This window comes from Lepeophtheirus salmonis, chromosome 13 (genome assembly GCF_016086655.4).
Source record: "Lepeophtheirus salmonis chromosome 13, UVic_Lsal_1.4, whole genome shotgun sequence".
NCBI lineage: Eukaryota > Metazoa > Arthropoda > Copepoda > Siphonostomatoida > Caligidae > Lepeophtheirus > Lepeophtheirus salmonis.
In genome coordinates, this window is record NC_052143.2 from 20127249 (window position 1) to 20154471 (window position 27223).

At 28.2% G+C, this 27223-nt stretch overlaps 1 protein-coding gene across 1 annotated transcript in view; it reads right to left on the minus strand.

Annotated features, from left to right (window-relative positions):
• The window catches only part of LOC121128203 (metabotropic glutamate receptor-like), a 214120-nt gene that overhangs the window by 53226 nt on the left and 133671 nt on the right, over nt 1–27223 (minus strand). The window contains 4 exon segments of the mRNA XM_040723780.2: nt 14855–14958; nt 23588–23636; nt 23638–23782; nt 23950–24133. Coding sequence (XP_040579714.2) covers nt 14855–14958; nt 23588–23636; nt 23638–23782; nt 23950–24133 — 482 coding nt within the window.

Consider the following 27223-nt stretch of genomic DNA (forward strand, 5'->3'; position numbering starts at 1 on the left):
TGAAACTAATAAGTTCATATAATTAAATGGAAAATGCATGTTGGAGGGAATCAGAATTGTTGTTAGTAGTTAGTAGATATGTGTGTAGATAACCAAAAAAAACTGCAACGATTACATGGTTATTTTTCCAATTGTTTGAAGATTTTGAGATGTTAAGTTATAATTTTTTGTCGTTTTCTGCAATAAATGGTTTGTTATATACAAGGCAGTGCCCCTATCGGTCTAGCGATTCCAGTTATTAAACCACTAGAACGGGAATTGACAAAGTCGAACCTAGACTGCAAAATATTGCTTATCGGCCTCAGTTCTTGTGCTTTTGTTTCTATATAGATTATATTAATAAAATAAATTATATATTATAACAAATAAATTACCTTTAATCAATAAGTTAATTGTCTGAGTTTTATTTCGTGCAATTGCAGCTTTTTCCGCTGATTTTTTTACATAGCAAGGGTGATACAGTTTTATTTAAATCCCAAATATCTAAGGGCTTCTTATGGATATGAAAAAGTGGTCTTAGGCACCAGACGGTGCAAATAAAAGAGGGAAGGGGTGATGTTACATTATGGATCCAGGTCCGCTAATAAAGCTTCTCGGGGCTCTATAATATGATGACTATAGTATTTCTTAATCCAGTGTTTCCCATACTTTACACTACCAAGCCCCCCTACACTTATACATGTTTTCTATAAAGTTCTATATTTATAGGTTTTGCATTTGAAATTGTTGACGCATCCTCTACAAAATATCCTTCCTTCAATGTGGCAAAATGACTATATAAGAGGTAGTGTTTTTAATATTTCGCATATAAACTATGAAAACATCAAAAATGGGGAAGAAGTGCTGTACAATCGATGAAAAAGATTTGTTCCTAAGATAGAAAAATACCTGATTTTATATTATGAAATTTTAATTATTATTTTAGACTTATTTAAGTAAATTTATTGACAAAATTTGAATAATATTTAAGGAATAAAAATCAAATGATTTTGTTCCGTTTAACTCTGAGGTTAGGAAGGATATAACTTGAATTCAATTACATATTTAGCAAATCAATTGGTGGTGAAATATTGATATCCATGTACCACTGGGCCTTTGCTAAATTATAGAGGTCTGTATCAAGGTTATTAACATCAATTATAAAATAAATAGTTGAATTTTGAACAAAATGTTCACATATTTAGATAACTGTCGCAGAGTTGACAAATAAACCGACTCATTATATTTTTCCCACCAATACAGTAATAAGTAAAGGATTCAATATTATGTACAATTCGAAAAAGTACTAAATTTGCTTTTTGATTTGGAAAATATAATGCAAAAAATTTAAGAAACAAGATTAATTGGAATTATTGATTTGAAAAAATGTATACATTACTGGGTGATTAAAGATGGCTTCCTTAAAAATGATCCCAAATAGTCATTATAAAGTTTTGAAGTATGTTAGTAATAATTGAATGAACCAGTTTAATTTAAAAACAATTATTTTAGACTTCAATATCAAATGATTTTAGAAACATTAAGTTTTTTTCTAATATCCTTGTTCAATAAAAAAAAAGGATAAAGGATATTAGTTCTCTGAGTTTTCCCATTTAATTCTCAAGTATTTAAATCTCAACTTTAATGTCTTTAAATATCCGGAAATTACAAATGAAGTCTTACTAGGATATTCCCCGCGACAAAATATGAGAAAAATATTTAAGACCTACAAGTACACTAAAGATATAACCCGTAAACTACCTTCCACCTTAAAAAATTGAAGAATGTTTGGTGAAAATCAGCATGTCTCTCATGACTTTAAAATAGATAAAGTACAAGCAGTTGCTGGAAATAAACAAAAACCACATTCTGTATCTAGCAATGATATAGCCAGAAAATACTCCATTGTGGATTCCCAATTCTACTCCAACTCCAAAAGAGACTTATAACTTGACTATAAAACCTTAGTGTTACTTTTCCGCTTTTATTGACTAATGATTACTTAATACATATATGTTCTCTCCTCAAGAATTAAATAATAAAACATTCCTATTTATGTAGCAGCTATAAGACGTCGCTCCCTCTGACATTATCATATTATTTTCATCTATAATATAAACAATTAAAAAAAATATATATATGAAATATTGATTTCATTTTTGTGTGATTAGACAAATTTTATAGGAATTGTCATAAGAATAACATAATAAATAACTAATTTTTAACTATCAAGTATGTATATTGCTTTTATTTCTCTAAAATAAAAATAAATACTCCTATGTTTTTTTTTTTTTGGTAAATAATTATAACTTTGTACATATTTATTAATCAGTATGACCTTCACGGCCTGTAACCACCAATTTTGACTTTGGGCAGAAATTAATACAGCTGCTTTGGATAAAAATTGGACTCCAATTTGACTCATGTCGTCTTCATAGAAGTCTTAAGCTGTTCCTTTGTTGTATATTTGACAGCAAACAACATGCCCTTCATCTATCCAGGGCTTTGCAGATAAAAATCTGCATTTCCAGTGTTTAGAAATCTTAGGTATCATTGTTGTTGTTATAAGTACCGTCAATCCATGGAAATATTTTTTCTTTGAAGTACTTGATATATGTGGCAAAAATGAGCCTCTTCCCTAGTTCCAGGAAAAACGGATCACATTTTGGCAATCTAATCAAACAACAGTAATAACTTCAAGGTTTGCAAAAAGGTATTTTTTAGCAATCTGGATAAGTTTTTCATCATCAGCACATCCATTTGCTTCAGCAAGGTAGAGTTTCTGCTCCATTTTTTCAATTATAAAAGGTTTATTTAATGATCAACCAAAGAAATATATATATATTGGTTTTTATAGCTGCTAGATAGAGAGCGAAAAAATATTATAAATTGCTGAATCGAGAAACCTGAAAAAAAACCTGAAAATCAAAAGTGTTGCACTTTACGTGCACAGACCTGAATTTTAAAAAACTTAATATTTCTTAAGTTCAAATCTATTTTGGTTTATAGTTTTAATGACCGTTTTTGTATTTTACCATTTTAATAACAATGTAGATTTCAGCCAATGTCGTTCCAAGATCTGAATTGTATTATACCATCTGTTTTTTCTGTATATCATCTACTTTCTATTTTAATTATAATTTATCCTCAGAAAAAAGTATCATTGTTGCGATTTTTAAATTAAATTTGAAAAGTTTACAAAGTAAAACAACTAATTTTGTACAAGCAGTAGATATATGTATTTATAAATATAAATGTAACAGACTGTTTGTCAGGCAAAAATTATTACAAAATATATGACTTTTTTTTAATTTTTTCCATCAATTGTACCATATCCTCAACCTCTTCCAAATAATTCAACCGTAAACAAATGAAGAGTTATTCAATAATAATTTCATACTTTTTTCAAGTTGCTTTACTGTACTTTTAAATTTTATCAAAACAATGTAAGTAAAATTACATTTTTTATCCCATTCCTTAAGGAAGAATAAACATTAAATGATTTAGCTTCTGTTGTGTACTCAATAACCATTGATGATTAAAATGATTGTTGTTCTACTATTTTAAACTAATTAAAAACGGAAGTTAAATTTTCTTATATTACAATATAACTAATTATTCAATTATAAAATTAAACCCTTAACGGATTGATCTATTTTTCAAATCCATGCTGATTTATTGGGGAAACAAATTTAAAAAAAATACAGTTATCTTTTTTAAAATAATCCCACCCTTGAGAATACAAAAGAAATATGCTTGTCCTGACTCCTTCAGAGATAGCAGTTCAGCTGTCAACTTTTGTAGACGGGAGGGGGTCATCAATTATCATCAAGCTCCTGCAAAAGAAAAGTTATGACAATATTGAAGACTAAAGGATATTGGATGAGTGAATGTATAGATCCTCTATAAGGCTAAATCCATGAATCCCTTTCGTAATTCCCCATTGAAGTAATCAAGATCATGGGTTCACATCGATCAAAGAGCCCTTGAGCAACCATTTTGGATCGTAGTTCCTGTCTAATATCATCTATCATTTTTACAGCTTTTATTTTTTCTTGAATATATTTCGAATGTTTATCTTTCTGAGCATTCTATTCCTAGCCTAAACTCGCAGAAATTATTTTTTTTTATATTATATATTCTTTCCTTCTAGACAAAATATCACGTTTGTCACAAAAAAGAAGAAATTGAAAACGAGATTTATGGAGTAACACATGTTAAAGATTAAATGATTATAGAATATCTATAAAATAAAAACTATTTTTTTTTCAGTTAGTTTTCTGCAGGAAGTTTATTAAGTCACTTTTTTGCAAATATGATTATTTGTCTGACAGTTTTCCATATAAAATTCTGCTTTTAAAAAGGAGAAATAGATAAATTACTTAAGTTCTATTGAATGCCAAGAGAAAAAATTAGATGGTTTTGCATGCATAAAAATTATAATATTATATATTAATTTAGATCAGGCAGATAGATAGAATTTTAAACTTTGGTTCAGACAACTTAAGGGTGTAACTATATAAATGGTGTAAATCTTAAGAAGGGGGTGTTCATTGTAATGTTTTAGAACATCTGGGGGAGGGAACATGTATCCTGCAGTTTTCGGCGAAGAAAGTGGAATACTTGAACGACAAGTAAGTAGAGATAAGACGATTCGTAGACCTAGGTCCAAACTACCTGGATACTTTATAAATAAACTTATATTACCCAAAAGATCCGAAACCAGAACCGGTTCGGGGAGTTGAACTTTTTACAGATTTGAAGAAAGATCCAAGGAATTTATTGATATTAAAAACCTTAATCCTGGCTTAAAAATAAGATATTGTCTATATTGAACGTAGAATCTTCATTTATATCGATTAACGTTTGGAGTGTCATCTACATAAACAGTTGCATCGTTAACGTCGTTACCTCAATTGTATCACCCAATCTTTCCTGCAAGAAGAAACAAAAAAACAGCCCAATATCATGTTCAATAGTTGGGAAAAATACGCTAACAGCTTAAAAGAGTTAATCATAATTCAAACAATTAATTATTGTTCAGGGCATTCATTAGGAGAAAAAATGCAGGAAAATCAACAGCTGACTACAAAAAACACTGTATGTATATTTTTTGTTAAGGAGGTTATTCTATGTTATTGTTAATGTGTTATATCAATAATAATAATAATAACCATTCATTATGTTTTAATTGTCATAATATTGGGGCATTCATTGTTTGGAATCAGTTATTTGTGAAAATGTAACCATTGACCAGATCCGATTTTATTACGGTTCAAACATCGAGTAAATTGTTCATAAAACTCGAAACAAATATCCGTCTAATTTTGGTTTTGGATCGGGATTCAAAATTTTAGGTACTCAAATTTACCAAAAAAATTATACTTAATATCCAAACCGACCCGAATCTGAGAAAATGAAGATCCCTCCTATCTTTAAAAGTAAATAGTTTGATAATATTTTATATAAATAATTGTCTATATAAAGGGCGTTAAGATCAAAACGGCGCTAAGGTGTACCTGTGATTTTGTTATGATAAGCTGTCTCATGGCGTCTCTTTTTTTGCTATTATCAACAAATTTCAGTAAAGTTTGGGGCATCATGACAACAGCTGCTCCAAATATAAAAAAGATTGAATTTACAATCGAACATATCATGCCGATTAACAACAATCTCATTGTCTCCATAAAAGAGATAATGATCAACACGGCAAGGAACTACCATGCAAACGCCTGTTTTCCCTTCCAGACCTGGATATGGAGGCAGATACAAAAAATGAGCTCTTTTTCAACATTTTTATGTACAGTTCAACCAAATTTTCAAGCAAATCAACCTACAAATATGGGCTATGTACAAATTCTTTTATTTTTTTAGATTGTGCCGATTTGATAGTGTAATCCTGTATATTTTAAGTCTTATACTACAAATGAACTACATCCACTTACCATAATAAATGTTAAGTTTTTAATGGGAATGGACCGATTATGTCTATAATTCAGATGGAGGATCATAGAACGACGTTTGTTTTAATATCCTGAAAGGGTTGGTTTTCTAACACGCTAAACACTCTCTAGTGAAGTTTCTGACATCGGCTTGCAAATTAGGCCAAACATAAAAAAATGAAACTTTCCTTAACGTTTCTTTGAATCCTGGAGGATTGTCCTTGGGTGCAGAATGCAAGATTCTTTGACGCAATTCTGAAGATGACACAGCCACACAGAATGCGTCAACATTACCAAAAACCAGCAAAAAGGGTTCCTGTATTTTATTTAAAAGAAAGTTTAATTTTAAACTTAAGTAAAGTATAATTATGTTTCTTTTAATTCTCAATTATATCTTTAATGAAGGTTGGGCCTATTGTGATACTATTAAGGAAGAATGTATTCAGTATCATTTAATTATTTTGTCTTGGTGTGCAGGAGGGATTGTGAATGTCAATTGCAGTGATTAAAAATTTATGATACGTGAAAAATTTGAAAACTTGTCTATCTAATGTCCATAGAAAATGTTTTATGCTTTACTTAACACCTAATAATTCCCTATGAAACGTAGAATATTTCTATTGGGTTGTTGAAAGAGCCCCATACCAAAAAGCTAAAGGTTGCCAGTGTCCATTTACCTTTTGCTCGAGAACAGCTTCCATCCCTAAATCAGATCTATCAGTCGTCAGGGTTGAAGATAATAAACTATTTCTGAATGCAAGTTGAGTACTTTTAGACCAACTATTTTTAAAATTTTGGAGGGCGTGTTCGTTTTCTGTATTCCAATTAAACTTTACATTTTTTTAAACAGGTGGAACAAAGGAACTGTTCATTGAGGTAATCTTTCGATGATCTTATAGTAACATTGCGTCATGCCCAAAAATCTATTCAGTTCATCTTTTAATTTGGGAGTTGGTACTTTTTGGATTGTCTTTATCTTACATTGTAGAGGCCTACAACTTTTTGATTAAGTAGAATGCCCAAGTAAGTCTACAGATTTCATGAAAAACTCAAATTTTTCAGGAGAGGGATATCATAAGAGCTTTTTATTAAAAACAATCATACTTTTTAGCTAAGCTACCAAATCTCTTAGATTTGGGAGGAATACCGATCAAGGTCCATCAACATTGATAATTTCCTAGATTTTCTAGATTGAGAGTTAAATTTGTTATACCAATAACATCAACGAGGGCTCCTCCATATCCAATAATAGGCGACAGTTTTTCTCGAAAAAGATTTTTACATTTTTTAAATGGAATAACAGACACTTGCACTCCTACATCTACCAGAAAGTTAATCAAATTTGAATTGTGTTTGATTTAAAGGAAGTTTGATGATTTATTAACAACCTCGATCATGTGCATTAGCCATTTAGTTTTTTGAAACAAGCACATAAAAATCTCAACAGGTAATTGCCCTCATTCCAAATTTAGAAAGATAATAGTAGATATATTTTCTCTCATTAGATTTAGTAAATTTGGACGTGTTATGAAGAGGTTTTTTGAAAATATGGTTAATAGGAGGCGAAGTGGACGAGTCTTCAACAGTGGAAATATGTGTATCACTAAGTTATTTTGCTGCAACACACATTTGCTTCAACTCTTCAATCGAATGGCATTGTGATCTCAAGTATCCTTGATATTATTTAGGCACATTTCTGATGAGGGCTTGCCTAAGTAAGTGGTATCGCAAATCATGGATGCATACGTTTTCCAGAAGACCCTCAACTTCATTTATAACTCCCCAAGGGGAAAATCCGTATGAATTGCATAGCAAATTTCCTCAGTGCAGTAGTCAATTGCTTGGTCTTTTGTAGTAAAAATAAGTTCAAGTCCTTCCGACTTTGCCTTATATTTTGATTCTAAAATCTATAAGTCTCTGTTTTTCTTTTGGAACGAAGAAAATTGGACAAATATTTCATTGAATGTTTTAGGGGCACTTTGGGAAATAGAAGCTTGGGGATGATTTAATTTGGAGGTATTTTGAGTTTTTTTGGAGGTAGATTGAGAAAGAGAGATATGAGGGGCATTTAAGTTTGAGGTATACAGAGAAGAATTTATAGGCTCAAAAGCATTAAGCGAGCTAAGGAATATTATTACATTCGCCAGAGAATCTTGCCATCCTATTTTTATCGAAAGTTTCTACAATTTTTATATATCCTTAAGACAATCCGTTGAACAGCAAAGTAAAACAAAAAATCTTTTGATATTCCATATCTTGATTCGCATATTTCCTTCAACTTTCTTGAAGATTTCATTGCATTATAGTTTCTGGATGTTACATAGACATAAAAAATGTGTACATTTCTGATATCCTCGCTTGACTCAGGAAAGGAATTACAATGCTGACCAACAAACGTTCTAGCAATTCCAGTCTTTCCAGCCACTTCTTAGAAAGATACATCGTTCAATTATATCAAACCCTTTGTAATAAACGGAAAAAATCAAATTAATTCAATTTAAAAAATAATTATGATCCTAGTTTGCGGATGACTTGAGGGTCAATAACCAATATAAAGTATGGTGAAATTTGGATAGATAATATGTAAAACCCTAAAACTTACGTAGGATGTATAAAAAAACCTGCAAGTTAACTGGACAGACTCCGAACTATCTGTGATAAGAATTTGAAGGCACGGCTTTAAATTACGAAATAATATGGTTGTATCTGACGGAATTGAATAGTTCTTTGTGCAGTGATGTGGCTGGGATCTATAATTAAACGTTAAACTCAATAAAATTAGGATACTTTTGCGAAACTTTGCCAAAATACAGTATTCAAATAAAAAATTGGTTAATCATTCGATAATCAAACATTGGTTGAAGAACTGGTTTGAAAATGAATCATATGGTAGAGCTACATAATTCCCTTGTGAAAAAATGTTCAATGGATGTCTCTCTTCATATTTTTATGTATGAATATATTTTATTTCGAATAGTTCAATTATAACATACTAAGAATACTAAGACAAACTTGCTAATTTGACTTTTGCAATTAGAAACTGAATTTTAAACACATCGTGATGCTTGGGGACGTTTCAATAATCCATTAAGAGGGGCTCAAGATCACAAAATAAGCTCCAAGAAGTATACTCTCCACCATTCCAATAATGAACATTAAATTCATTTTTTTATACAATGTGTTATTTAAAAAATAACTTTCACACAATAACATGCCTTGGTTCTATTTTTCACCTTAAAATTTATAAATAAATGAAAAAATATATATAGTTTGAAGGTACATCACTCCATAATAAAATAATAATTAAATCTTTTTTTATCTTTAACTGAATCTAAAAAATACTTTGTAAGTAAACACAAAAATATATATATATATGTTAAATAACGAGAAATTGACCTGCTCTTGTTAGTATATCAAATTTCTAATTTTTGGATCACATCGAAAAGTCATAGTTTGTTGAAATAAAAATAAAAAAGAACCTGAAATAAATTAATATTTTAAAACCAATATAATATTTGCTGCTTGAAAAAATAATTTTCTTAATGTAATATACTATCAAGCCTTATTAATAGCTCATAAATTATTGCACTTGCTATCTTGACAATAAATACATAAATTTTCGGCAACAAAATTTATTTATTATTTATTAAAATTTTATGTAGCAAACTAACACTAACAATGGATGATGGTTAAAATTGGTTATTAACTTCAATGGAGACGTTGGTTTTTCAAATAATCAGTTTAAATTATTTCAACAAAAATAGGTTATTGTTAATAACTATGAATAAATAACAACATTTTGCAATAACAACTACAAAAAATTGAAATTAATACTCAAATTAGGACATTCCAAATATCCCTTTTTTTACATTATTTTATAATTGTCAAACTATCAAATAATATTGAGGACCAAAATTAAAGTGTGGAATTACGTAAAAAAAAAAACTATAGAAGGACAAACAATGATTTGAAAAGTAGTTGAGGAGTTAAATATTTGTAAAAATTTAAATAGTTATTACTTTTTGCATTTGTTTGGAGCATTATTTGAATACCATAAATATATTAGTGAGTATATTCTAAATCTACTACCCAAAAAATTAAATTCTTGAATACTATCTATAGTATCCGGCATTGCCGGTAGGCGTCGATGTACAAAAAAATTTATCTTAATAGTATAGTAAAGAAGTACCTCAGAAATTCTTCGTTTTTATAAGTACAATCTCACTCCTCACTTACTTACTCAATATTAAAATGTTTTTCCTCTTTAGAGTTATTAAAATGCAGCTCACTTTGTTTTGTCTCCAATTCTTTTCAGTTAGAAATTTGTATTCGAGATTTAATGAATTTAATTAACTTTTTGTGTAAGAATCATTCCTTTATTTTTCCATTTAATTTATTGGATTATTTATTTTTTCAATGTGAGGACTGAGATGTACTACGGTACCTCAAAATTTTAATATTGCAGCTCTTATTTTATATAGAAAACGCAACTGCATCAAAAATCCACGGTTTTTAAGTTGAATTCCAATATCCCCAATTTAGTAATAAAATTTACAGAATTTCTTTCGAAAATATATAATAAATCTTAGTGTCTATATCATGCAACAATTAATGTTCGATAGAATAATTAAGTATGAACAATATGATAGGTGTTATTATAGCATTTGATTTTAGTAAAGCGTTCGAATCTATTTATCATAGACATCCCTTTATTCTGTCAAATGCTTACTACAAAATAGTTTTTTTAGTCAAATAAGGGCACTTATAATAAATGGGACTTCTACAATCACATTGGATGGCCTTGAAAACAATAATGTGACTTTATTTTTTAAATAATTTTACGAAGAAATTTCCAAAAAAATCAAAATTATAACATAAATTTGACATTCAAATGATATCTATAATTGCTGTTAGCTCAGATCACACATTAACAACGTGTCCGAAATCGTCTCACCAGCTTTTTTACCACCTCATTGGGTAAAATCAACATTGTTTTCCTTATCCTAGATCTCAGGGATCTTGTGGTGTTTGGGGTATCTTCATTAGAAAAACGTTTAAAATTGTTCAGGACAAAATAATTTGAAGGGTTCAAATCCAGTGAGTTAGGAGAAAAGAACTCGGTGCGACGTACATCCATTTCTTATAATCAAGAAAAACGAGTGTTTTTTTTTTTATGGTGTGACAAGGGGCCGCCCCTGTCTTGCTGGTAGATCCAAGATTGGTCTTTAATGATCCTGCACATCCAAAGAAAGACTTTGTTTCGCATAACACTAATGTAGACCTTGAAATTGACCTTCCGGCCCTTCTTGAAGATGAAAGGTAGTTAATGTACCCACTCCCGCTAACAACGCCAATGACCATAACTTGCTATGGGTACTTGTTCCTATTGATCCGAGGAAAGTTATAAAGACATTTTGCAAAGCACCTTTTGTTCTTCGAGTTATGTTTCTATGTTATGAAAGAAATATTTCTCGTCTTAGAAGTAAAATACAAGATCTTTCATGGAAGACAACCTTGATCAAAGCCTTGTTTCGGTTATCGCTTTTATCCCTGTTAGGTAGGGTTAAAAGCTGTCCATTGCGACGTGTATAGGTGTGATACTGTAAGTAATCAATGATTACTCGATGAACAGGTGAATGGGACACTACGTGGATGGTGTCATTGATTGTAATCATCGATTGGCTCGGATTTTCTTTGTTTATTTTACACAACAAAGTATGACTTTAGACGTTTTTCTCCACATCCAGGTAACAGAGCTTCCGAGAAATCATCGTCAAAGGGTCCTCACTATCCTGCTTGACATGCTTTTTTTTTTTTTTTAATTTTGGATGAATAGAGTAGTGTAATTGACCGCTTTTGCCAAAAACGACTTGTCTATTTTACCATTTATATTGAACAAAAGTGCATACAGTTTTTGTTATTGATAAAAAAGATGTTGTCGTAAGTAAAAATAATGAGTAACCGCATTTACTCTCAATTGTTGTCGATTTGTATTAGAACTGTTTGTAAAGGGATGTGATAAAGTCAGAGAAATTGCAAACGTTTGAAATAACTACCCTTTAGATTTTTCTACTAATTTTCCCATAATTATACTTCTCAACATTTATTGGTTGAATTATAATTAGTTTATCTGAAGCTATGAACAATTTACAGCACTTATTGAATAATAATTTCATTGTTGGCAAGAATTGGGCTAACTAACAACTGTTTTTGACGGGGTTTTTTTTCGGAAAAAACGACGTGTTGGATATTTATAATGTATCTACAGCTAACATATATTAATGAGTTTGATTTCATGTTTGTAAAAGTAAAAAAAATATAAAAAGTCTTAACGTGTAGGGAAATCATTTTATTAGATAATAATATTTATGAAATAAAAAAAACAGAATAAATTATTTTCATTAAACAACTTTTTTTTTCAAAGGAAATTTTCCAAAAAACTTTCCTTTTTTGGACAAACATTAATTATAAAGATTAATGAGCACACTTCTTAGATACAATATATAAAAGTGAAGATGATAGATTTTATGTGTAACAAGTTATCAAAGCATCAAAAAAATCTTTATTATTACTAGATACGGATATTTTGTTGAATTATGTGCTTGTTAAAACTTTTAAATTAAAGTTACGAATGACTTGAAATAAATAGTATACAACTCTTCCTATGAGAAAAAAAAAAATTATTCCGTTGATTCATAAATAAAATGGTAAAACTATCTATTTTGAAAATCATAGTTTACTTTTGTGCCAAACTGAAAATGTAATTTTTTTAATTCCAAAATTTGGCTTTAAAGATCTTTCCACGATTTATTGACGCACGGTCTATAAGCATTTCATCATAATATGAGTAGTTTTATAGCGGAATATTGATAAGATGTAATAATCTGATAATATCATATTTAAAGAAAATTATTATTTGCATTGCATTTTTGTGCAAAACTGATATAGTTCTATTTACTCATTTATTGCTTAATTTTACCTTTACCAATTGTTCTTTCATTTTATGAAGTCCAAAATTATAAACAATTAGGCTGTAATATACAAATCAATTTCTTTTATGACAATTATTAGAAATATATTAACTTTAGGTAGCAGTAAAAAATGAAATTTGATTATGTCTAAAATTTAGAAGCTTTCAAATTACCTCAATAGGAAATATATTAAAATTTCGTTAAACAAACAAATTTAGAGGTACTGCAATGCTATAAAAGTTTACCTTTACAAGTACTTTCGTAAATTTTGGAGAAAGCGAATGTATTCATATTTTCTTTATTCGTTAACGGACTATTAAAAATAGAGAGTGTTTATTCTTTTGAATTGAATGTGCTTAGGCTCGATTCACTTCCAAAGTTTCATTATTCATAAAATATTCATTTGTGAATAATGTATATTTACTTAAAAGACAATTCCTAGTTCAGACAAGGGTGCTTGTATTCCTATAAATATATTTATACATAATCAATACAACTCCATCTGAACAATTCATGGAAAATGTATGCAAAGAATCAAGTTATAAATTCGATTTAAACGGAATCGTTTTTATTTAATGATAAATTGGTTAGTTAAGTACTTCTAGAACGAAAATGTTCCAAAAGATTCCTTTTTTTTAGCATCCCAGGATGTTTATTTTATCTAACCTTTACTTTTGTACCAAAGATACATTATATATTTGAGTCTTGGATATTATATTCACCTACTCCCTTCAATGTGAAGAATAAATTTTGCCCTCCTTGGTCTGATGAAGCTGCACCATATAGGTACAGGAACATAACCATTATATATGACCCATGAAATATCTTTGAAGTCTATATACAGGGTATTGCAAATGTTTTGAGACAATTTGTAACAGTTAATAACTCAGCGTATACTACATCAATTTGATTATTTTTCCCTAGGCTATAGACCGACCCCAGAGTCTTCTCTATAACGTAAAACTCATAATACTAAAATTTATTATCATATTGCAAGAATGACAAAGGCCAAAGATTACATCCTTTTTTGCCACATAACCATCCCCAAACATAACCCAAATGCAATCTTTTACCCTCTAATGGAGAGTCTTGATAAAAGTGATAAGCTCAAAGAAGCACTCAGAAGTTGTTGCCCATGAAGCTTGACTACTGAAGCTGTAGTCATGTCTTTCTACGATCCCGAAAAGTACCACTCCTTACATCTGATCTTAATCTCCTGAATTATAACATCTGGTGGCAAGTAGAGTTTCAGCCCTATACAATCTTAGAATCAAATGTTGAGGCCTTAAATGACTCTGGCAATGAGTAAGGTCTCCCATGTTTTGATTTATACATCAAAAATAGTTCCTACAAATTTGCCGCCACCTGAAAGCCGTTACTGCTCTATACAGTGATCATATTCAAGATTAGTAATCCTTAACATCATTATTATAAATCATACTTTCAAAAATGTTTTGGATATTAAAAGTATAAAAACTTATGAATCACTGTTTCATGTCTTCCTTTTAGTTACAATACTTTTTCACGACCCAGTACAATTTTTCTATTTTAAGAGCGACTAAAAAATATCGCATTGATTTCAAAAGAATAACTTCTTCTGCGCGCGGCGTTCACTATGCTATATCTTATTAAAACGGGATCTATTAGTTACTTAAATTCATTTGATAAGTATCACAACCTGTCTATTCTGACACTTTAAATTTATTTCTTTTAACAAATTTTAATAGGTATATTGACTATTATATTGATGTTGTAGGTTTATAAAATACATTAAATTTTCCTTTTTTTTTATCCGGTCTAACACATTTATTTCTATTTATAAATTTTTAAATCTTAATATTTTTGAATAACACATGCATTTCAATTATTTTATAAAGGCAATAACATTTAATTACATGTGACTGTAATTTTTGTACAATATTTTCTTATTATATAATATATGTCATACGTAATATTTATTACCTTGTATACAGTGTTGTTGTCAGGATTTCGTTGATAGTTATAAATCATATACCGAGCAGGACCATCACCTTTATCATCAAATTTGACTGTGCTGTTGACCATATCTGAAAGAATCATGATTTAATTATATACCTTTTAATAACAATCCACATGATAGTGAAAGTTCATTTTTTTACCGATTACAAATAACACTTTCCCTATTGTTTTTTCGATTTTTTTTAGAAAAAACAGATAAGAACCTTTTTTATTTAGATAATAAATCCTATGGAAATTGAACTCAATAATTTATGTTATAAAAGAATCAATTAAATATTTTTAAAAGTATTTAGGACTTTTTAATAAATGATAGTCTTTTAGTCAATAAGTTATTGAATTATTCCTATCTAAGGAGACCCTTACATAAAAAAAATCATAAGTCTATTTGTGATATATTTTAAATCGGGTATTTCGAACGCTTTGTAACCAGGGAATGTTCAAAATGTATGTACGTAAAGCCAAAACTAATAACTCTATCCAAAATTTGTTAGAAAAATGGTACATACTTATTTTAAGATTTGTGTGTATTTTGATTGACCCCCAACTGAAACTGAACTATTAAGGACAGTTGTAATAATATATATTTTGTACTTTATGTAAGTATATTTTTGCATGATTAATTTTTCATTAAACCTTTGTTATGAACATCCTTTCTATTAATCGGTTCATAAAGTCACCCCAAATATAGAACGTATTTAATTGCAATATAAATAGTTTAAAGATTATAATTATTATTTCAGTTCAATTTTGTACTATTTTATAACTATTCCTTCCATTTTCCACTCGTAAATATCAATTAAAATACTAAAAATACCTCTGTAAATACAAAATATTGAGAAAAATGTATTTTTATTTTGAAACAATCTTTATAAGATTATATTTATATTACGAAGATATAAATTGTTATCCTAATAGTCAAAACATCAAATTATATTTTAAATGAAATATTTGTAATATTTTACGTATTTTGGGAATAAAGTAAGCATTCTTTTAGTCCTATAAGCTTATAAAGTTATCTACTTGATGACGTACCTTCACTTTATTACTTATTTTTTAAACAAGCTCTAGTACTGACAGTCAGGAGGACCGACAGTTTTAAGGAAATATCCTAAGGACTAATACAGCCAGTCTTAAGACTGGACTGGGCAATCCTATGTTATAATTTTGTAGCTACCGTTCTACACCTCAATTATCACATTGAAAAACAAAGGAACGACTTTTAAGCAAAAAACACAACTATTAAATCTACTAAACCTCTATTAAACATACGAAATAAACGAATAAATCCCATATATGGCATTATCAAAGAAATAAAAATAGTATATAATCAAATTTAAAGTTTCAGGAGCATACTGAAAAGTATTTAATTAAAAATATAGATTTAAAAGAATAAAAAGTCTCACGGTGTATAATATCATAGCACGCTGACACAGGGTTTCAATTTATTTAACTATTTAAAAAGTTATGTTTGTACATTATATAATTCTTTTTATTAGTTGGTTGCCCTCGTTTTAGACCAAATTGGTTGCCAATATATATTAGGCCCCTGGTATGAAAGTCTATAACAGACTTTATCAATATTCACTTTTTCTTATTAAGTAAATATTATAATTAGTAGAAACACAAGTTTATGCGTTTCTAAAAACAAAAATTGTTAAGAAATTAGGGGTTTATGAATATTCTTGACCAAGTTAATTAAATTGATCATATATATATGATATTTATATCAAAGAAATATATATAAGACAAAAAAAACACGTTCAAAATTACTTAAAGTTCCTATTCAAACATGGAAATATAACTCTGTTATGTATTTACCCTTCTTGATCCTATGGATCTCTTTCCCCATTTTTCTTTTAATTGTTATCATTACTTCATTTGTGTATTTTATTCATGACTTTGAGTACTTTTTTATTTCTTGATACAAATAAGCTGACAATATTTTTAATATCAGAGTTATATGATCAGCAATAAAATCCAATTTAGAATGGGCAATATGGTGAAACTTATTTTTTAAATTTGAGAAATGTTTAGTTGAAAGGGTCTAAATTTTTTCCTTTTCAACTAAAGACATTGTATACAAATTTTGAACGTTTTTAAAAAAATATTAAGAGGTAGCTCAACGGATCCAAACTTTTGAAATTTTAAGAGTTTTTGCAAAAATGAGTCTTTTTACCTATAGATCATCTAAACACTTCGCGTTACAACAAATCTTAAAATACAATAACTTTAGCAAATAAATTTGCATTCAAAAATATATTATATTTTTTTTCACTCACATTTTGTGCTGTTTGGTCAAAAAGATCAAAGACTACCGTAACTTACATTTTTCGCTCAACGTCCATTTGATGCTCGTTAAAAGAAATGATATTTATATTAACAATTTATTTGATCCAAATTTTAAACAATGGTTAATTTATTACTTGAAATAGAAAAATCAGTTTACTTTACGGTAAATTTGACCTTTTCTGAACTTTTAATGATCTTCTTTCGAATAAAAAGACATTATACAATAAATTTATTTATTAATTCGTAATTGAGTATTAAGAAATATTTATTGCATTGATGGTACTCTTCTTCTAACTTTTACTTCATCCGCAAGCCCAATTAATCAACTACTAAAGTAATTAAACCTTATTTTATTTGAAATTGAGATAACATTTCTGAGTACTGGTATTTAGTTCTAATAGTTTTTAGTTCTAGTGATGTTTTAAACCTACTACTTCAACTGATATTAAAATGATCAAAAGATTTTAAGAAAATTGGCCATCCATTAATACATATAAGTATGATACTGGTATTGAAAATCTGAAAATAGCTAGTCTTGTAGAGGATGTACGATAAAAAACCCTTGATTATGTGAAGAAATGTATGAAAAAAAATCTATGAAGATTTCTTATATCTGGTAATAATAATCCTTTGATGATGTACATTAGGGTGGACCAAAAACCAAAAAGTTAGAAAATCAAATATAATTAGTTATATTTCAATATTATGCATAAAAATAAGGATACAAACCAAATTTCATATGCATGGGAATACGTTTTTAGCTGCCAAACCGGGATTGAAGTATCAATGTTTCATATTATTTTATAATAATTTATTTTTTAGCATAGCATGGTAATTCCAAAAAGTCAATTTCAATAGTGATTAAACTATCATATTTTAAATTGCTATCTATCTTAAAAGAGTTTCAAAGGTATAAAAAGCAGGCCCTTGAAGATTTTCTGTACCCATAGGAAAAAGGCATACAACATGTGAAACTTTGCCAATCGTAATCTTTGTTCCAATTTCAGTTTATCTTTCTATAAAAAAGTTATAAATAATTGAGTCCAGATCAGAAAAAAATGATATCCAATTTATTAAGCTATATCGGAAGGTCATGTTTTGGATGAAGTTGCTTTTAAAAATCCAGGAAGTATAAATGATGCAAGATTGTTTGCTACTCCCCATAAGATTCTACGTCTGTATGCTTCTAAAGAATCTCCTTTTGATAACTTTGTATGTCTGGTAAATTTTGTAATGCTTGTCTATACTACTATGTGGTTCACCATAAAGAAGAAAACATTAGTAAAAAATGGGACAAGGCATATATTTCAAGCAATAAAATTGATTAAAAATCAAGAAGAAAGAGTTCAAAAAATTGCTCTACCAGTTATGCAAGGAAATGCTTATTTGTCTCATGCAGAAAATGTTCTTTTCAGTATGATTTGTGATGATGGACCTTAGATTCGAAAAGCTGCATGGAAAAAAATCGATCTTCACGAGTTATTCCTTCAAAATTGTGCCCTAGAGTGGTTAAAATATCTTCGTTAAATTTTAATTGCAGTCAATATTATGAAATTATTGACTGGATCAAAGTAGAAGTGACTGAACCCCCCATTACAAAATATTTATCCTACGCTCAAATTGATAACAATATCAATAAGTAAGAGCTGTTCATTCCAGAAAAATATACATAGCATACTCAAGCTGTCAAAAGGGCTTAAATGAAATGAAAAGGAATGAAAGAAAATTCAAAATATTAGTGTTACTTACGCTGAGTAGTTATTGTTATTCTTCATATTGGGAAATATGTACAAATTATAAGTTTACCTTGATTGGTTCTCATAAAAACAGCTGTCACCAGCCCTTATTTTATATTGATTGGGACCTTAAATAAAGATTACACACTGGGCTCCTATATTTTACGTAAAAGTACGTACTTAGGGGAAGTGGTTCTTAATACCAGCACTCGCTGGAGTAATTGTATTAATAGAAAGAAGTAAAATTTTGCTCGTCAAAACAAATACAGGTATTACTATATAAAGTCAAGAAAATATTCGTTTTTGGATTTATTAGGGCCTAAAACCTAAAATCGTACTCAATTTTATTTGTTATTCAAATATATTTTTTTATCTAAAACTACTTCTCCATATGATTTGAAATAATATACAAAAAAGTAATTAAGATTTTTTAATTGAATACTTTTTGATATAATGAAAGTCAACATTTTAGCGAAAATTCAATTGAGTGTCGGCAGCTAAAGAAATTATTTTTCAGTGCTGAAATTTTGCATACTTATTTTCAACAGTAGATATCAACTTTTTATTACTAACCATTTATCAACTTCCAAAAAAGTTGTTTTACCGCCCTAAAATGGACCGCACAAATGTAATTCATCGAGTTATAAAATTTATGTAACCTGGTTGCTTTACACCACGTCCAAAAGCTATCAAAAGTTTTTATACTGCCTAAAAATTTAGATGTTACTATCATAATTCCAATTGACAGACTAAAGGAAGGAGGATTGCGCAATATTTTTATGTTTATAGTAAGTGTTTTTCCGAGCCTGGATGTCTGCTCCTCCAGCCTTAAGTGCACCTAATAATGACTTGAATTAATTTAAATCCCTCCTTAAATATTCCTCTATTAATTCAGTCATATCAAATCTAAACATAAAAAAAAATCAAGAGCTTATCGTATATGTCTGATGAATTTGTTGGATTAGTTCTATTTGACAGTGCATTAAGTTCAGAATCAAAAAGACAGATAATAAAGGCCATACAAAAAAAAAAGTAATGAAACTCATTGAAGGTCGGTTTTTACTCTCAAATAAATTAATATACAAAAACTTGAAAAATTTTGCTATAGAAAAATTAAAGAAACTGTTTCAATGTCTGCACCTCTCAGAGAAATTTCTTTGAGATGATTCTGACTTATGGAATGCTCGATACTACTACCGACAAGCTCTTGATAGTATCTTCATTTAACAATTGGTAATGGTCCTGCTGTGCGTGGAATCGGTCTCATTAAAGAATATAGGGGTCTACTAATATTTGATGAATTGTAGCTCCAATTTTTTCTCCAAAGTTGTGGAAGATAATGGAAGCTTATTTGTCCTTAATTCAAGCAAAAAGCATCTTTTAAAATTTTAATTTAGAAACATTTGTGCAATAGAAATTAATATCACTTTATTACGATATATTTAAAATTTAGAAGAATAATAAATTAGAAAAATATATAAAAGTTTTATCATTAAAAAAAACAAAAACAGTTGTGTTATTTTTTATGCTTACCATATAAGAATTTTCCTTCAAAATGATAATTTCAACTACAACTACCGCATAATAGTTTTTAATTACGACTACTACGAAAATTTTGTAAATATAAGATGAATTTAGGTTATATTGGTTTTTTTATCAAAAAAAAAATCAAATTGATCATAATTTAACCTTCTCTGACTACTTCAAGTAATAAATTGACTCTGGCTAATGATTTTAGAAACCATAATTGTTAATATGGATAAAATTTCTTTGAAGAGCAGACATATATCAAAGAATACAAGTAATCCAATTCATGGCCCTTTTGATGATTAGAACAAAAGTTACCCAAAATTATAAAATAATTTCGATAAATTTAGTTAACTAATTTTCTTGTAATATAAAGTTTATTGTAACACAAAAGGTTAAGTTGATATTCAGATCTAAACAATAATTTTTTTGTAGAAAATCGTAATATTTCTTAACTTTGGACCCGTTGAGCTACCTTGAAGTATTTTTCAAAACTGTTTGAAATTTATTTACAATGTCTTTCGCCTAAAAGGAATTTTTTTTACCCTCACAACTTAACATTGTGTTAGAGGAGAGATAGAATAATGATAATGGAATTTCATTTGAATAAAATCCAGTCTATTTGGGAGATGATGTTCACAACTCAGTAATGAAATAATAATTTCACTTGCTAAGGAAAAGAAAATCCTTCTTCAGATTACTAATTCAAAAAAAAAAAAAAAAACGGACCAACTAAAAAATATAACGGATTTTCATCATTTGTACGTTTGTAGAATTAATTATTATATTTTATTCCTCCACAATTTATTTTTCAGTCTCTCAGTCCATTTGGATCATAATTTGGTCATTTGTATCTAGTGACTTCGTGAGACGCAATAAATACAATCAATATTACTCATATTTTTGAATTACCAATTTAATATAAGCGGATTCATGAATGATAATATAATCATTTTATTTTCTAGTCTTAAAAACAGTAAGTGGATGTATGAGTCAATGTTTTGATTTACTTTTTTAATTGGTGTACTTTAATCATATTTCAGTTTTTGGAATAAATAAATGAATGAAACATACAGCATATAGTGGACATTAAGTAAGTCTACTGTATTAATTTCATATTTTATTAAAAGTACAGCTGTAAAAAATATCTTTTTAACCCAACGTAGCATATTTTTATTTCAGATTTATAAAATTTTCTTGCTGAATTAAAACAAGATAAAATCAAAAAAGAAAGGTTCAAAATTTTACAGGGACTTTTAAAAAAAAATTCAAAAACACATGATAAATCTTTGATTGAATTGAGTTAAGATACATTATTAAACTTTTTAACTCTCTTTACCTGATACAATCATGCCACTTAGTACGGAGTATCTCATTTTGATATGTTTAATTCTGTATCTATTATTGATAACATTTAAAATTGATTATATATTCTAGGCTTTAAATTAATATCAGCTGTTAATGGTCCTTTGTGTACCTTTAACACTAAAATAGGTAGATAATTGTCATTATTTATTTTGCATGGTTTGCCAGAAATTGATATAACACATGGATCCATTATATTATATATCAACAAGAAAATATAAATATATGTGGGGGTACACAAAAGAGAATAGCATAATAATAATTAACCAACTTAATTAATAATGACTCGTATAGATTTGATGGGTTTTAATTAGATTAATATCTACAAATTCATTTTCTTTCTTTTTTGTGTTACGTATTGTATTTTCTAAATATCAATTTAATAATGTTAGATTTTTAAGACTAAAAAGTAATATTTTTCCATATTTTGTGTACATTTTGATTAATTTTTTTGTATGTTTCCAATGTAGTCTCACTCCAATTTTTCCTCATTTAAATGTTGTATGTATATATATTAATAACCTGGCATATTTTTATCTTATTTACGGTTGTATTTCGTATCCTATTGAAAGAAATATATCATAAATAAAATCAGAAAAAAAAAAGTCTTAAATAATACCTTTAGTATAAAAAACCAAACAATTTAGTCCATATAATACAAATATATAAACTTTTTTTGAAAACTAAACGATAGTTAGATAGAAAATAGTATCTCAAATGTTTGAAGCGAGAGGGTCATCTAAAAAAAAATCCAGTTTCAACTAATTGTTCCTGGTAATTCCGTAGAAATGGCACTGCCCTTAGTTGTATTGGTCCTTATTTAAATCTAAACTGGTCTGCACCGAATAAGTAAGGATTGACACAACAAACCCTTTACTATTCATATTTTTAAGGTAAAGATAAGGTATATGCTATAAATTATGCAAATCTGAGATATTGATTGCAAATTTATTGTATAATTGACATAGAATGTGTATTTTCTGGGAAATATGAACATGTTTAGTTTCATTAAGTCATAATTGCAGACATAGATATATTGGAAAATGGAAGATTAAGAGCACGCTATTTCTCAAATTGACGGTTGAAACGATTTATCAACCTTTTGTTAGTGAACTGGGATATCATACACCTCTAGATTTCAGTTTTTTATAATACCTTGCTTATGATTTATTTGTATATTTAGCAATTTATGATAGAGGTTGAGTGAACTTTATTAACTGCTTTCCTTAAAAGTTTCCTTTTGCTTTCTTGGATTCTTTTTTTTTAAAGTGATAACTGGGGCATACAAAATGTAGCTATAAAATTATAATATTGTAGCTATTATTTTAAATAATGCATGCAACCTCCTCAAACACTGAATGGTACTAATTTAATTACAAAAATTTAAATAAAGTGATATACATTTCATAAACCTTTTTTTCAAAAAAACAAAATTTAATGTTTTTGCTTTAAAAACATCAAATTATATTTTGTTGAACACCAAACTCAATGTAAAAAATATTATTCCAAAATAACAATGTAATTTACTTATTATTATTTTTTTTTTACATTCATACAAGTAATTTAGCATTTTAGTTGATATTTTCGAATGTAAATGTGATACAATATATGAAATAATTATACTTAATTTAATTGACGTAATCATTATAATTGTTAAACTGTTGATAATGTATTTAAATATGTCCTATGCTTGATATTTCTTTTTGAAAAGTATATCCACTACTGGAGCGTTAAAATACCAATTTTATTCATATAAAGTTATATAAACATTGAAACCTACCTTTAAAATCAACTTTGAGTAAATAATTTTTATAGAAATCTCCCCCCTTTGTAAGCTTTCATAGCAGGACATATCCCTTTCCAGTGTGGACAAATATCTGACTTCAACTTATCTAATGCATGAGCAAAAGCATAGACCCCATCAATTACAAACTGCACCTTTGAATCCTGTTCATATCCTTGCAAATCCAACAATCTATGTATATTAAATATTTATTAGATTTTCAAATATAGATTAATATTTTGTAAAAATAAGGGAAAAGAATAAAACTTCCTACTGTTTTGAACTGAAATAGTTTTAAATTATTCATATATTTATTGATTTTTTAAAAGCTCTACTTCATTTCTATAATCTATTTGTACCTTTGTTTAGGATCACAGATGGGTAAGTTACGTTTATGCTTGGGAACCCATCCACTTCTTCTATGTTTTCTTTTAATACCATCCATTTTGACTCGACAGTTGAACATGTCCTCCCAATAGTCTTTGAACCATAAATTACGAATGTTTGTCTTTGGGGTAAGGGTGTTCATATACTCATCAAATCCTTTTATTTTGTTTGTTTGGAATAATAAAAAGATATTGTTGTTACATATTTAAAGAAATGAAAACGTTTGTGTATAGCAATTTTTAATTACATGAAACGATATTATTGATAAAATATTACTTCTACATTTTAGAAAAAATGATACAAATATTTTAATTTCTTATTGATAATTTTTACAGATGTTGCATATTAAATAATAAACCAAAAATGTTGGAAACATAGTGGTTAATATAGTCATTGTACAATCATAATAGACTTTGTAACATGGCTGGAAAAAAAGGAAGAAGTACAAGATCTTAACATAATATTAAATACTATATTCCCTGTTGGAAGCACATACCTATTTGATGAAATGATTTTAAAAAATTTAGTTAATTGTAGGCATTAATTTAGAGTATCACTTTTTTAGTGTAAAAAAATATTAATGTACGTTAATAAAGAGGGAAATGAAATAACGGATGACTTATTTATATAATCTTATCTATTCATAAAACTCGTGACACTGTTTCGTATATAAAATAAAGCCATACTATTTTAGATCACAAAAAAATCCCCAAGAACCCACATATTTTTTTTAATGCAACTCAATACCTCTAAGCAATTTATATTATTAGTATTTTAATGTTCTTTTAATTAATGGTGTTCCATCATATTATTTTGTATATTATATAATAAATTACAACACATGGGCTGAAAAGTCCTGGGCTTCACATATGGATGGATTTATAGTTTGAACTCATCACATTTTCAGTTAGTACGAACCTTCAAAACACACTTGTCAAAATTTCATGACAATCTTTGTTTTAGTTTGTGAGTTGTTGTACTAAGTGAGACGCTAATTTTATTATTTTCAAAACAACAGATCCAAAACAATTTCGTATTTTAATTTTACACTGTTTTTTGGTGCTAAAATATACCTTTTAAGCTAACAATGCCTTGAAAATTGCTATGGGACTCCGATTCGCGAATAAAATTAAATAATAATAATAATTTTTAAAGAACTAATTTTGAACGAAAACACCTTCTTTTTTTTGTTAAGCCGGGACTTTTTAGCCCAATATATATATTTGTATATATGAGGGATCTAGTGGTTGAAGTGTTTAAACCTGATAGTTCTAGTTTTTTTTTGTTTTGTGATGAAGAACAACTATATTTCAATTTATTGTATCATGAATAAGATATAATGAAGAGGTAAACTGACACCTTAAGTATTACACAACACACACACCAACATAATATTCTCATAAAAAATCTTTTTATGTATCTATCAATAATTTTGATAATGATAATGATGTTCTAGTAGATTTGAATGTGTATGTCCGGAACTTTTGAGGTAACAAAACTAATTTCTTTTTGATTAGGCCAATTTAAAAATATGTCAAATCCGAATATTAATTTTGCTTGTTAAAAATTGGGATTTGAAGAAAGAAACAGAAAGTTCTTAAATTTGATATGACAATGGAATTATTGAGTTATAAAACCATCAAAAAAACTTCAAAAATCTTCTAGTAATAACAATTATTTTCCAACTTAAATGCAGACCGGAATATTTTTAAAAATTGATAAGATGTAAAGTATAAAAAAAATAAAGTCAATAAAAAATATCTCTAAAACGGTTAAATATATCTTAATTATATTTTATTAGGTCAATTTTTGGTGGAGCAATGGGCAAAGTAGAACTATGTCTCAATGTCATATGAACTTTTCCTTATTGCCCGTATCGTTTTTCGTATTTAATGTAAAAGAGAACCGATGCAATGAGGAAATAATTTTTCCCCCCTATCACCTGATTGGCTAATTTTTTTTCTGCATTATCATTTGATTGCCTTACAAAATTAAAGAGTGAATAGAAAATTAAATATGAAGAACTGTGTGAGGCAATAGTAGGAAAAAGGTTTTATACTTCAATTCAAAGTTGAGCCTTAAGTCTTAACTCACGAATCCAAGTGAATTAATATTTTTATGGAGTCTAGTTCAAGTCCTCAGAAAATATAATATAAGAGTACCTTAACTTATATCCAGCAAAATAATTGAAATCACTGTCAAGTACAAGTCGATTCGTGTGTCTTAGCTTTTGAGTCCAAGTCAAGTTTTGAGTTTTTTATTTTCTGATCAAGTTAAGTCGCAAGTCTTGAAAGAGGGAATTGATCAAAGTCCCCATCTCATTTATGAGGTCACTAGCATAAAAAAAAAAATCCTCAAGACTTTCAAAAGTAAGCAAAAATGGATGCTAAATCGTTTAATTTAATTTGATGTTGGACCACGTGAACTTGAATTTTCTGGTTTCTCTTTAAGTTGAAGAAGATAGATAAATGTTCTGGAGTATTTTGAGATTTAATTGCGATGTTTCAGATGTTATTATTTACCCGTATATATTTTAAACTTCAACATTGTAAGATGTCGAGACTTATTTCGGGTTTACATTCCATATAAACATGTTTAAAAAATCTGAACTAGATGAATAATGAGCAAAGATGATTCTATTTTATATTTTCGTAGATATTTAAATCATAACATAATACATATGTAGTTACTCATACAATTGTTATAATTTTTGTATGATAAAATAAATATATGCAGTAAAAGTCAATATATTTAATCTTTATTGCAGAAGTAATTCAACATAATATTTAGTCTAAATTAAGTTTTTATTAAAAAATATAATCACAGGATCAAAATAATTAGAAAATGTATATACAATTACCTAAAATTTACAAGTAATTTTTAAGTGATTTTGCATGTTGAATAAAATATAATACAAATAAGACTGAGAAAATATGTACAAAATAACGCTGAATCTAAATTGTTGGGCCTAATTCATGGAGGATCTGAGTATTTCCTCGTCGAACTTTTATGCATTCTGAGCTATCAAGATGTGAATCACTTCTTTACAGTTGGAACAATGAGAACATAAGGCTCCTGAATTAATGAATCCGCATCTCAACAATGAAAATAATTTGTAACGTATATTTATAGAATGTTAATGCAATTAAACCATGAATGACTTCCCATAATGACGTATAAAGATGATACCATATAATAAAGAAACCATGCAATATAAAAGGCTTTAATAATGGAATGAAATGTAAG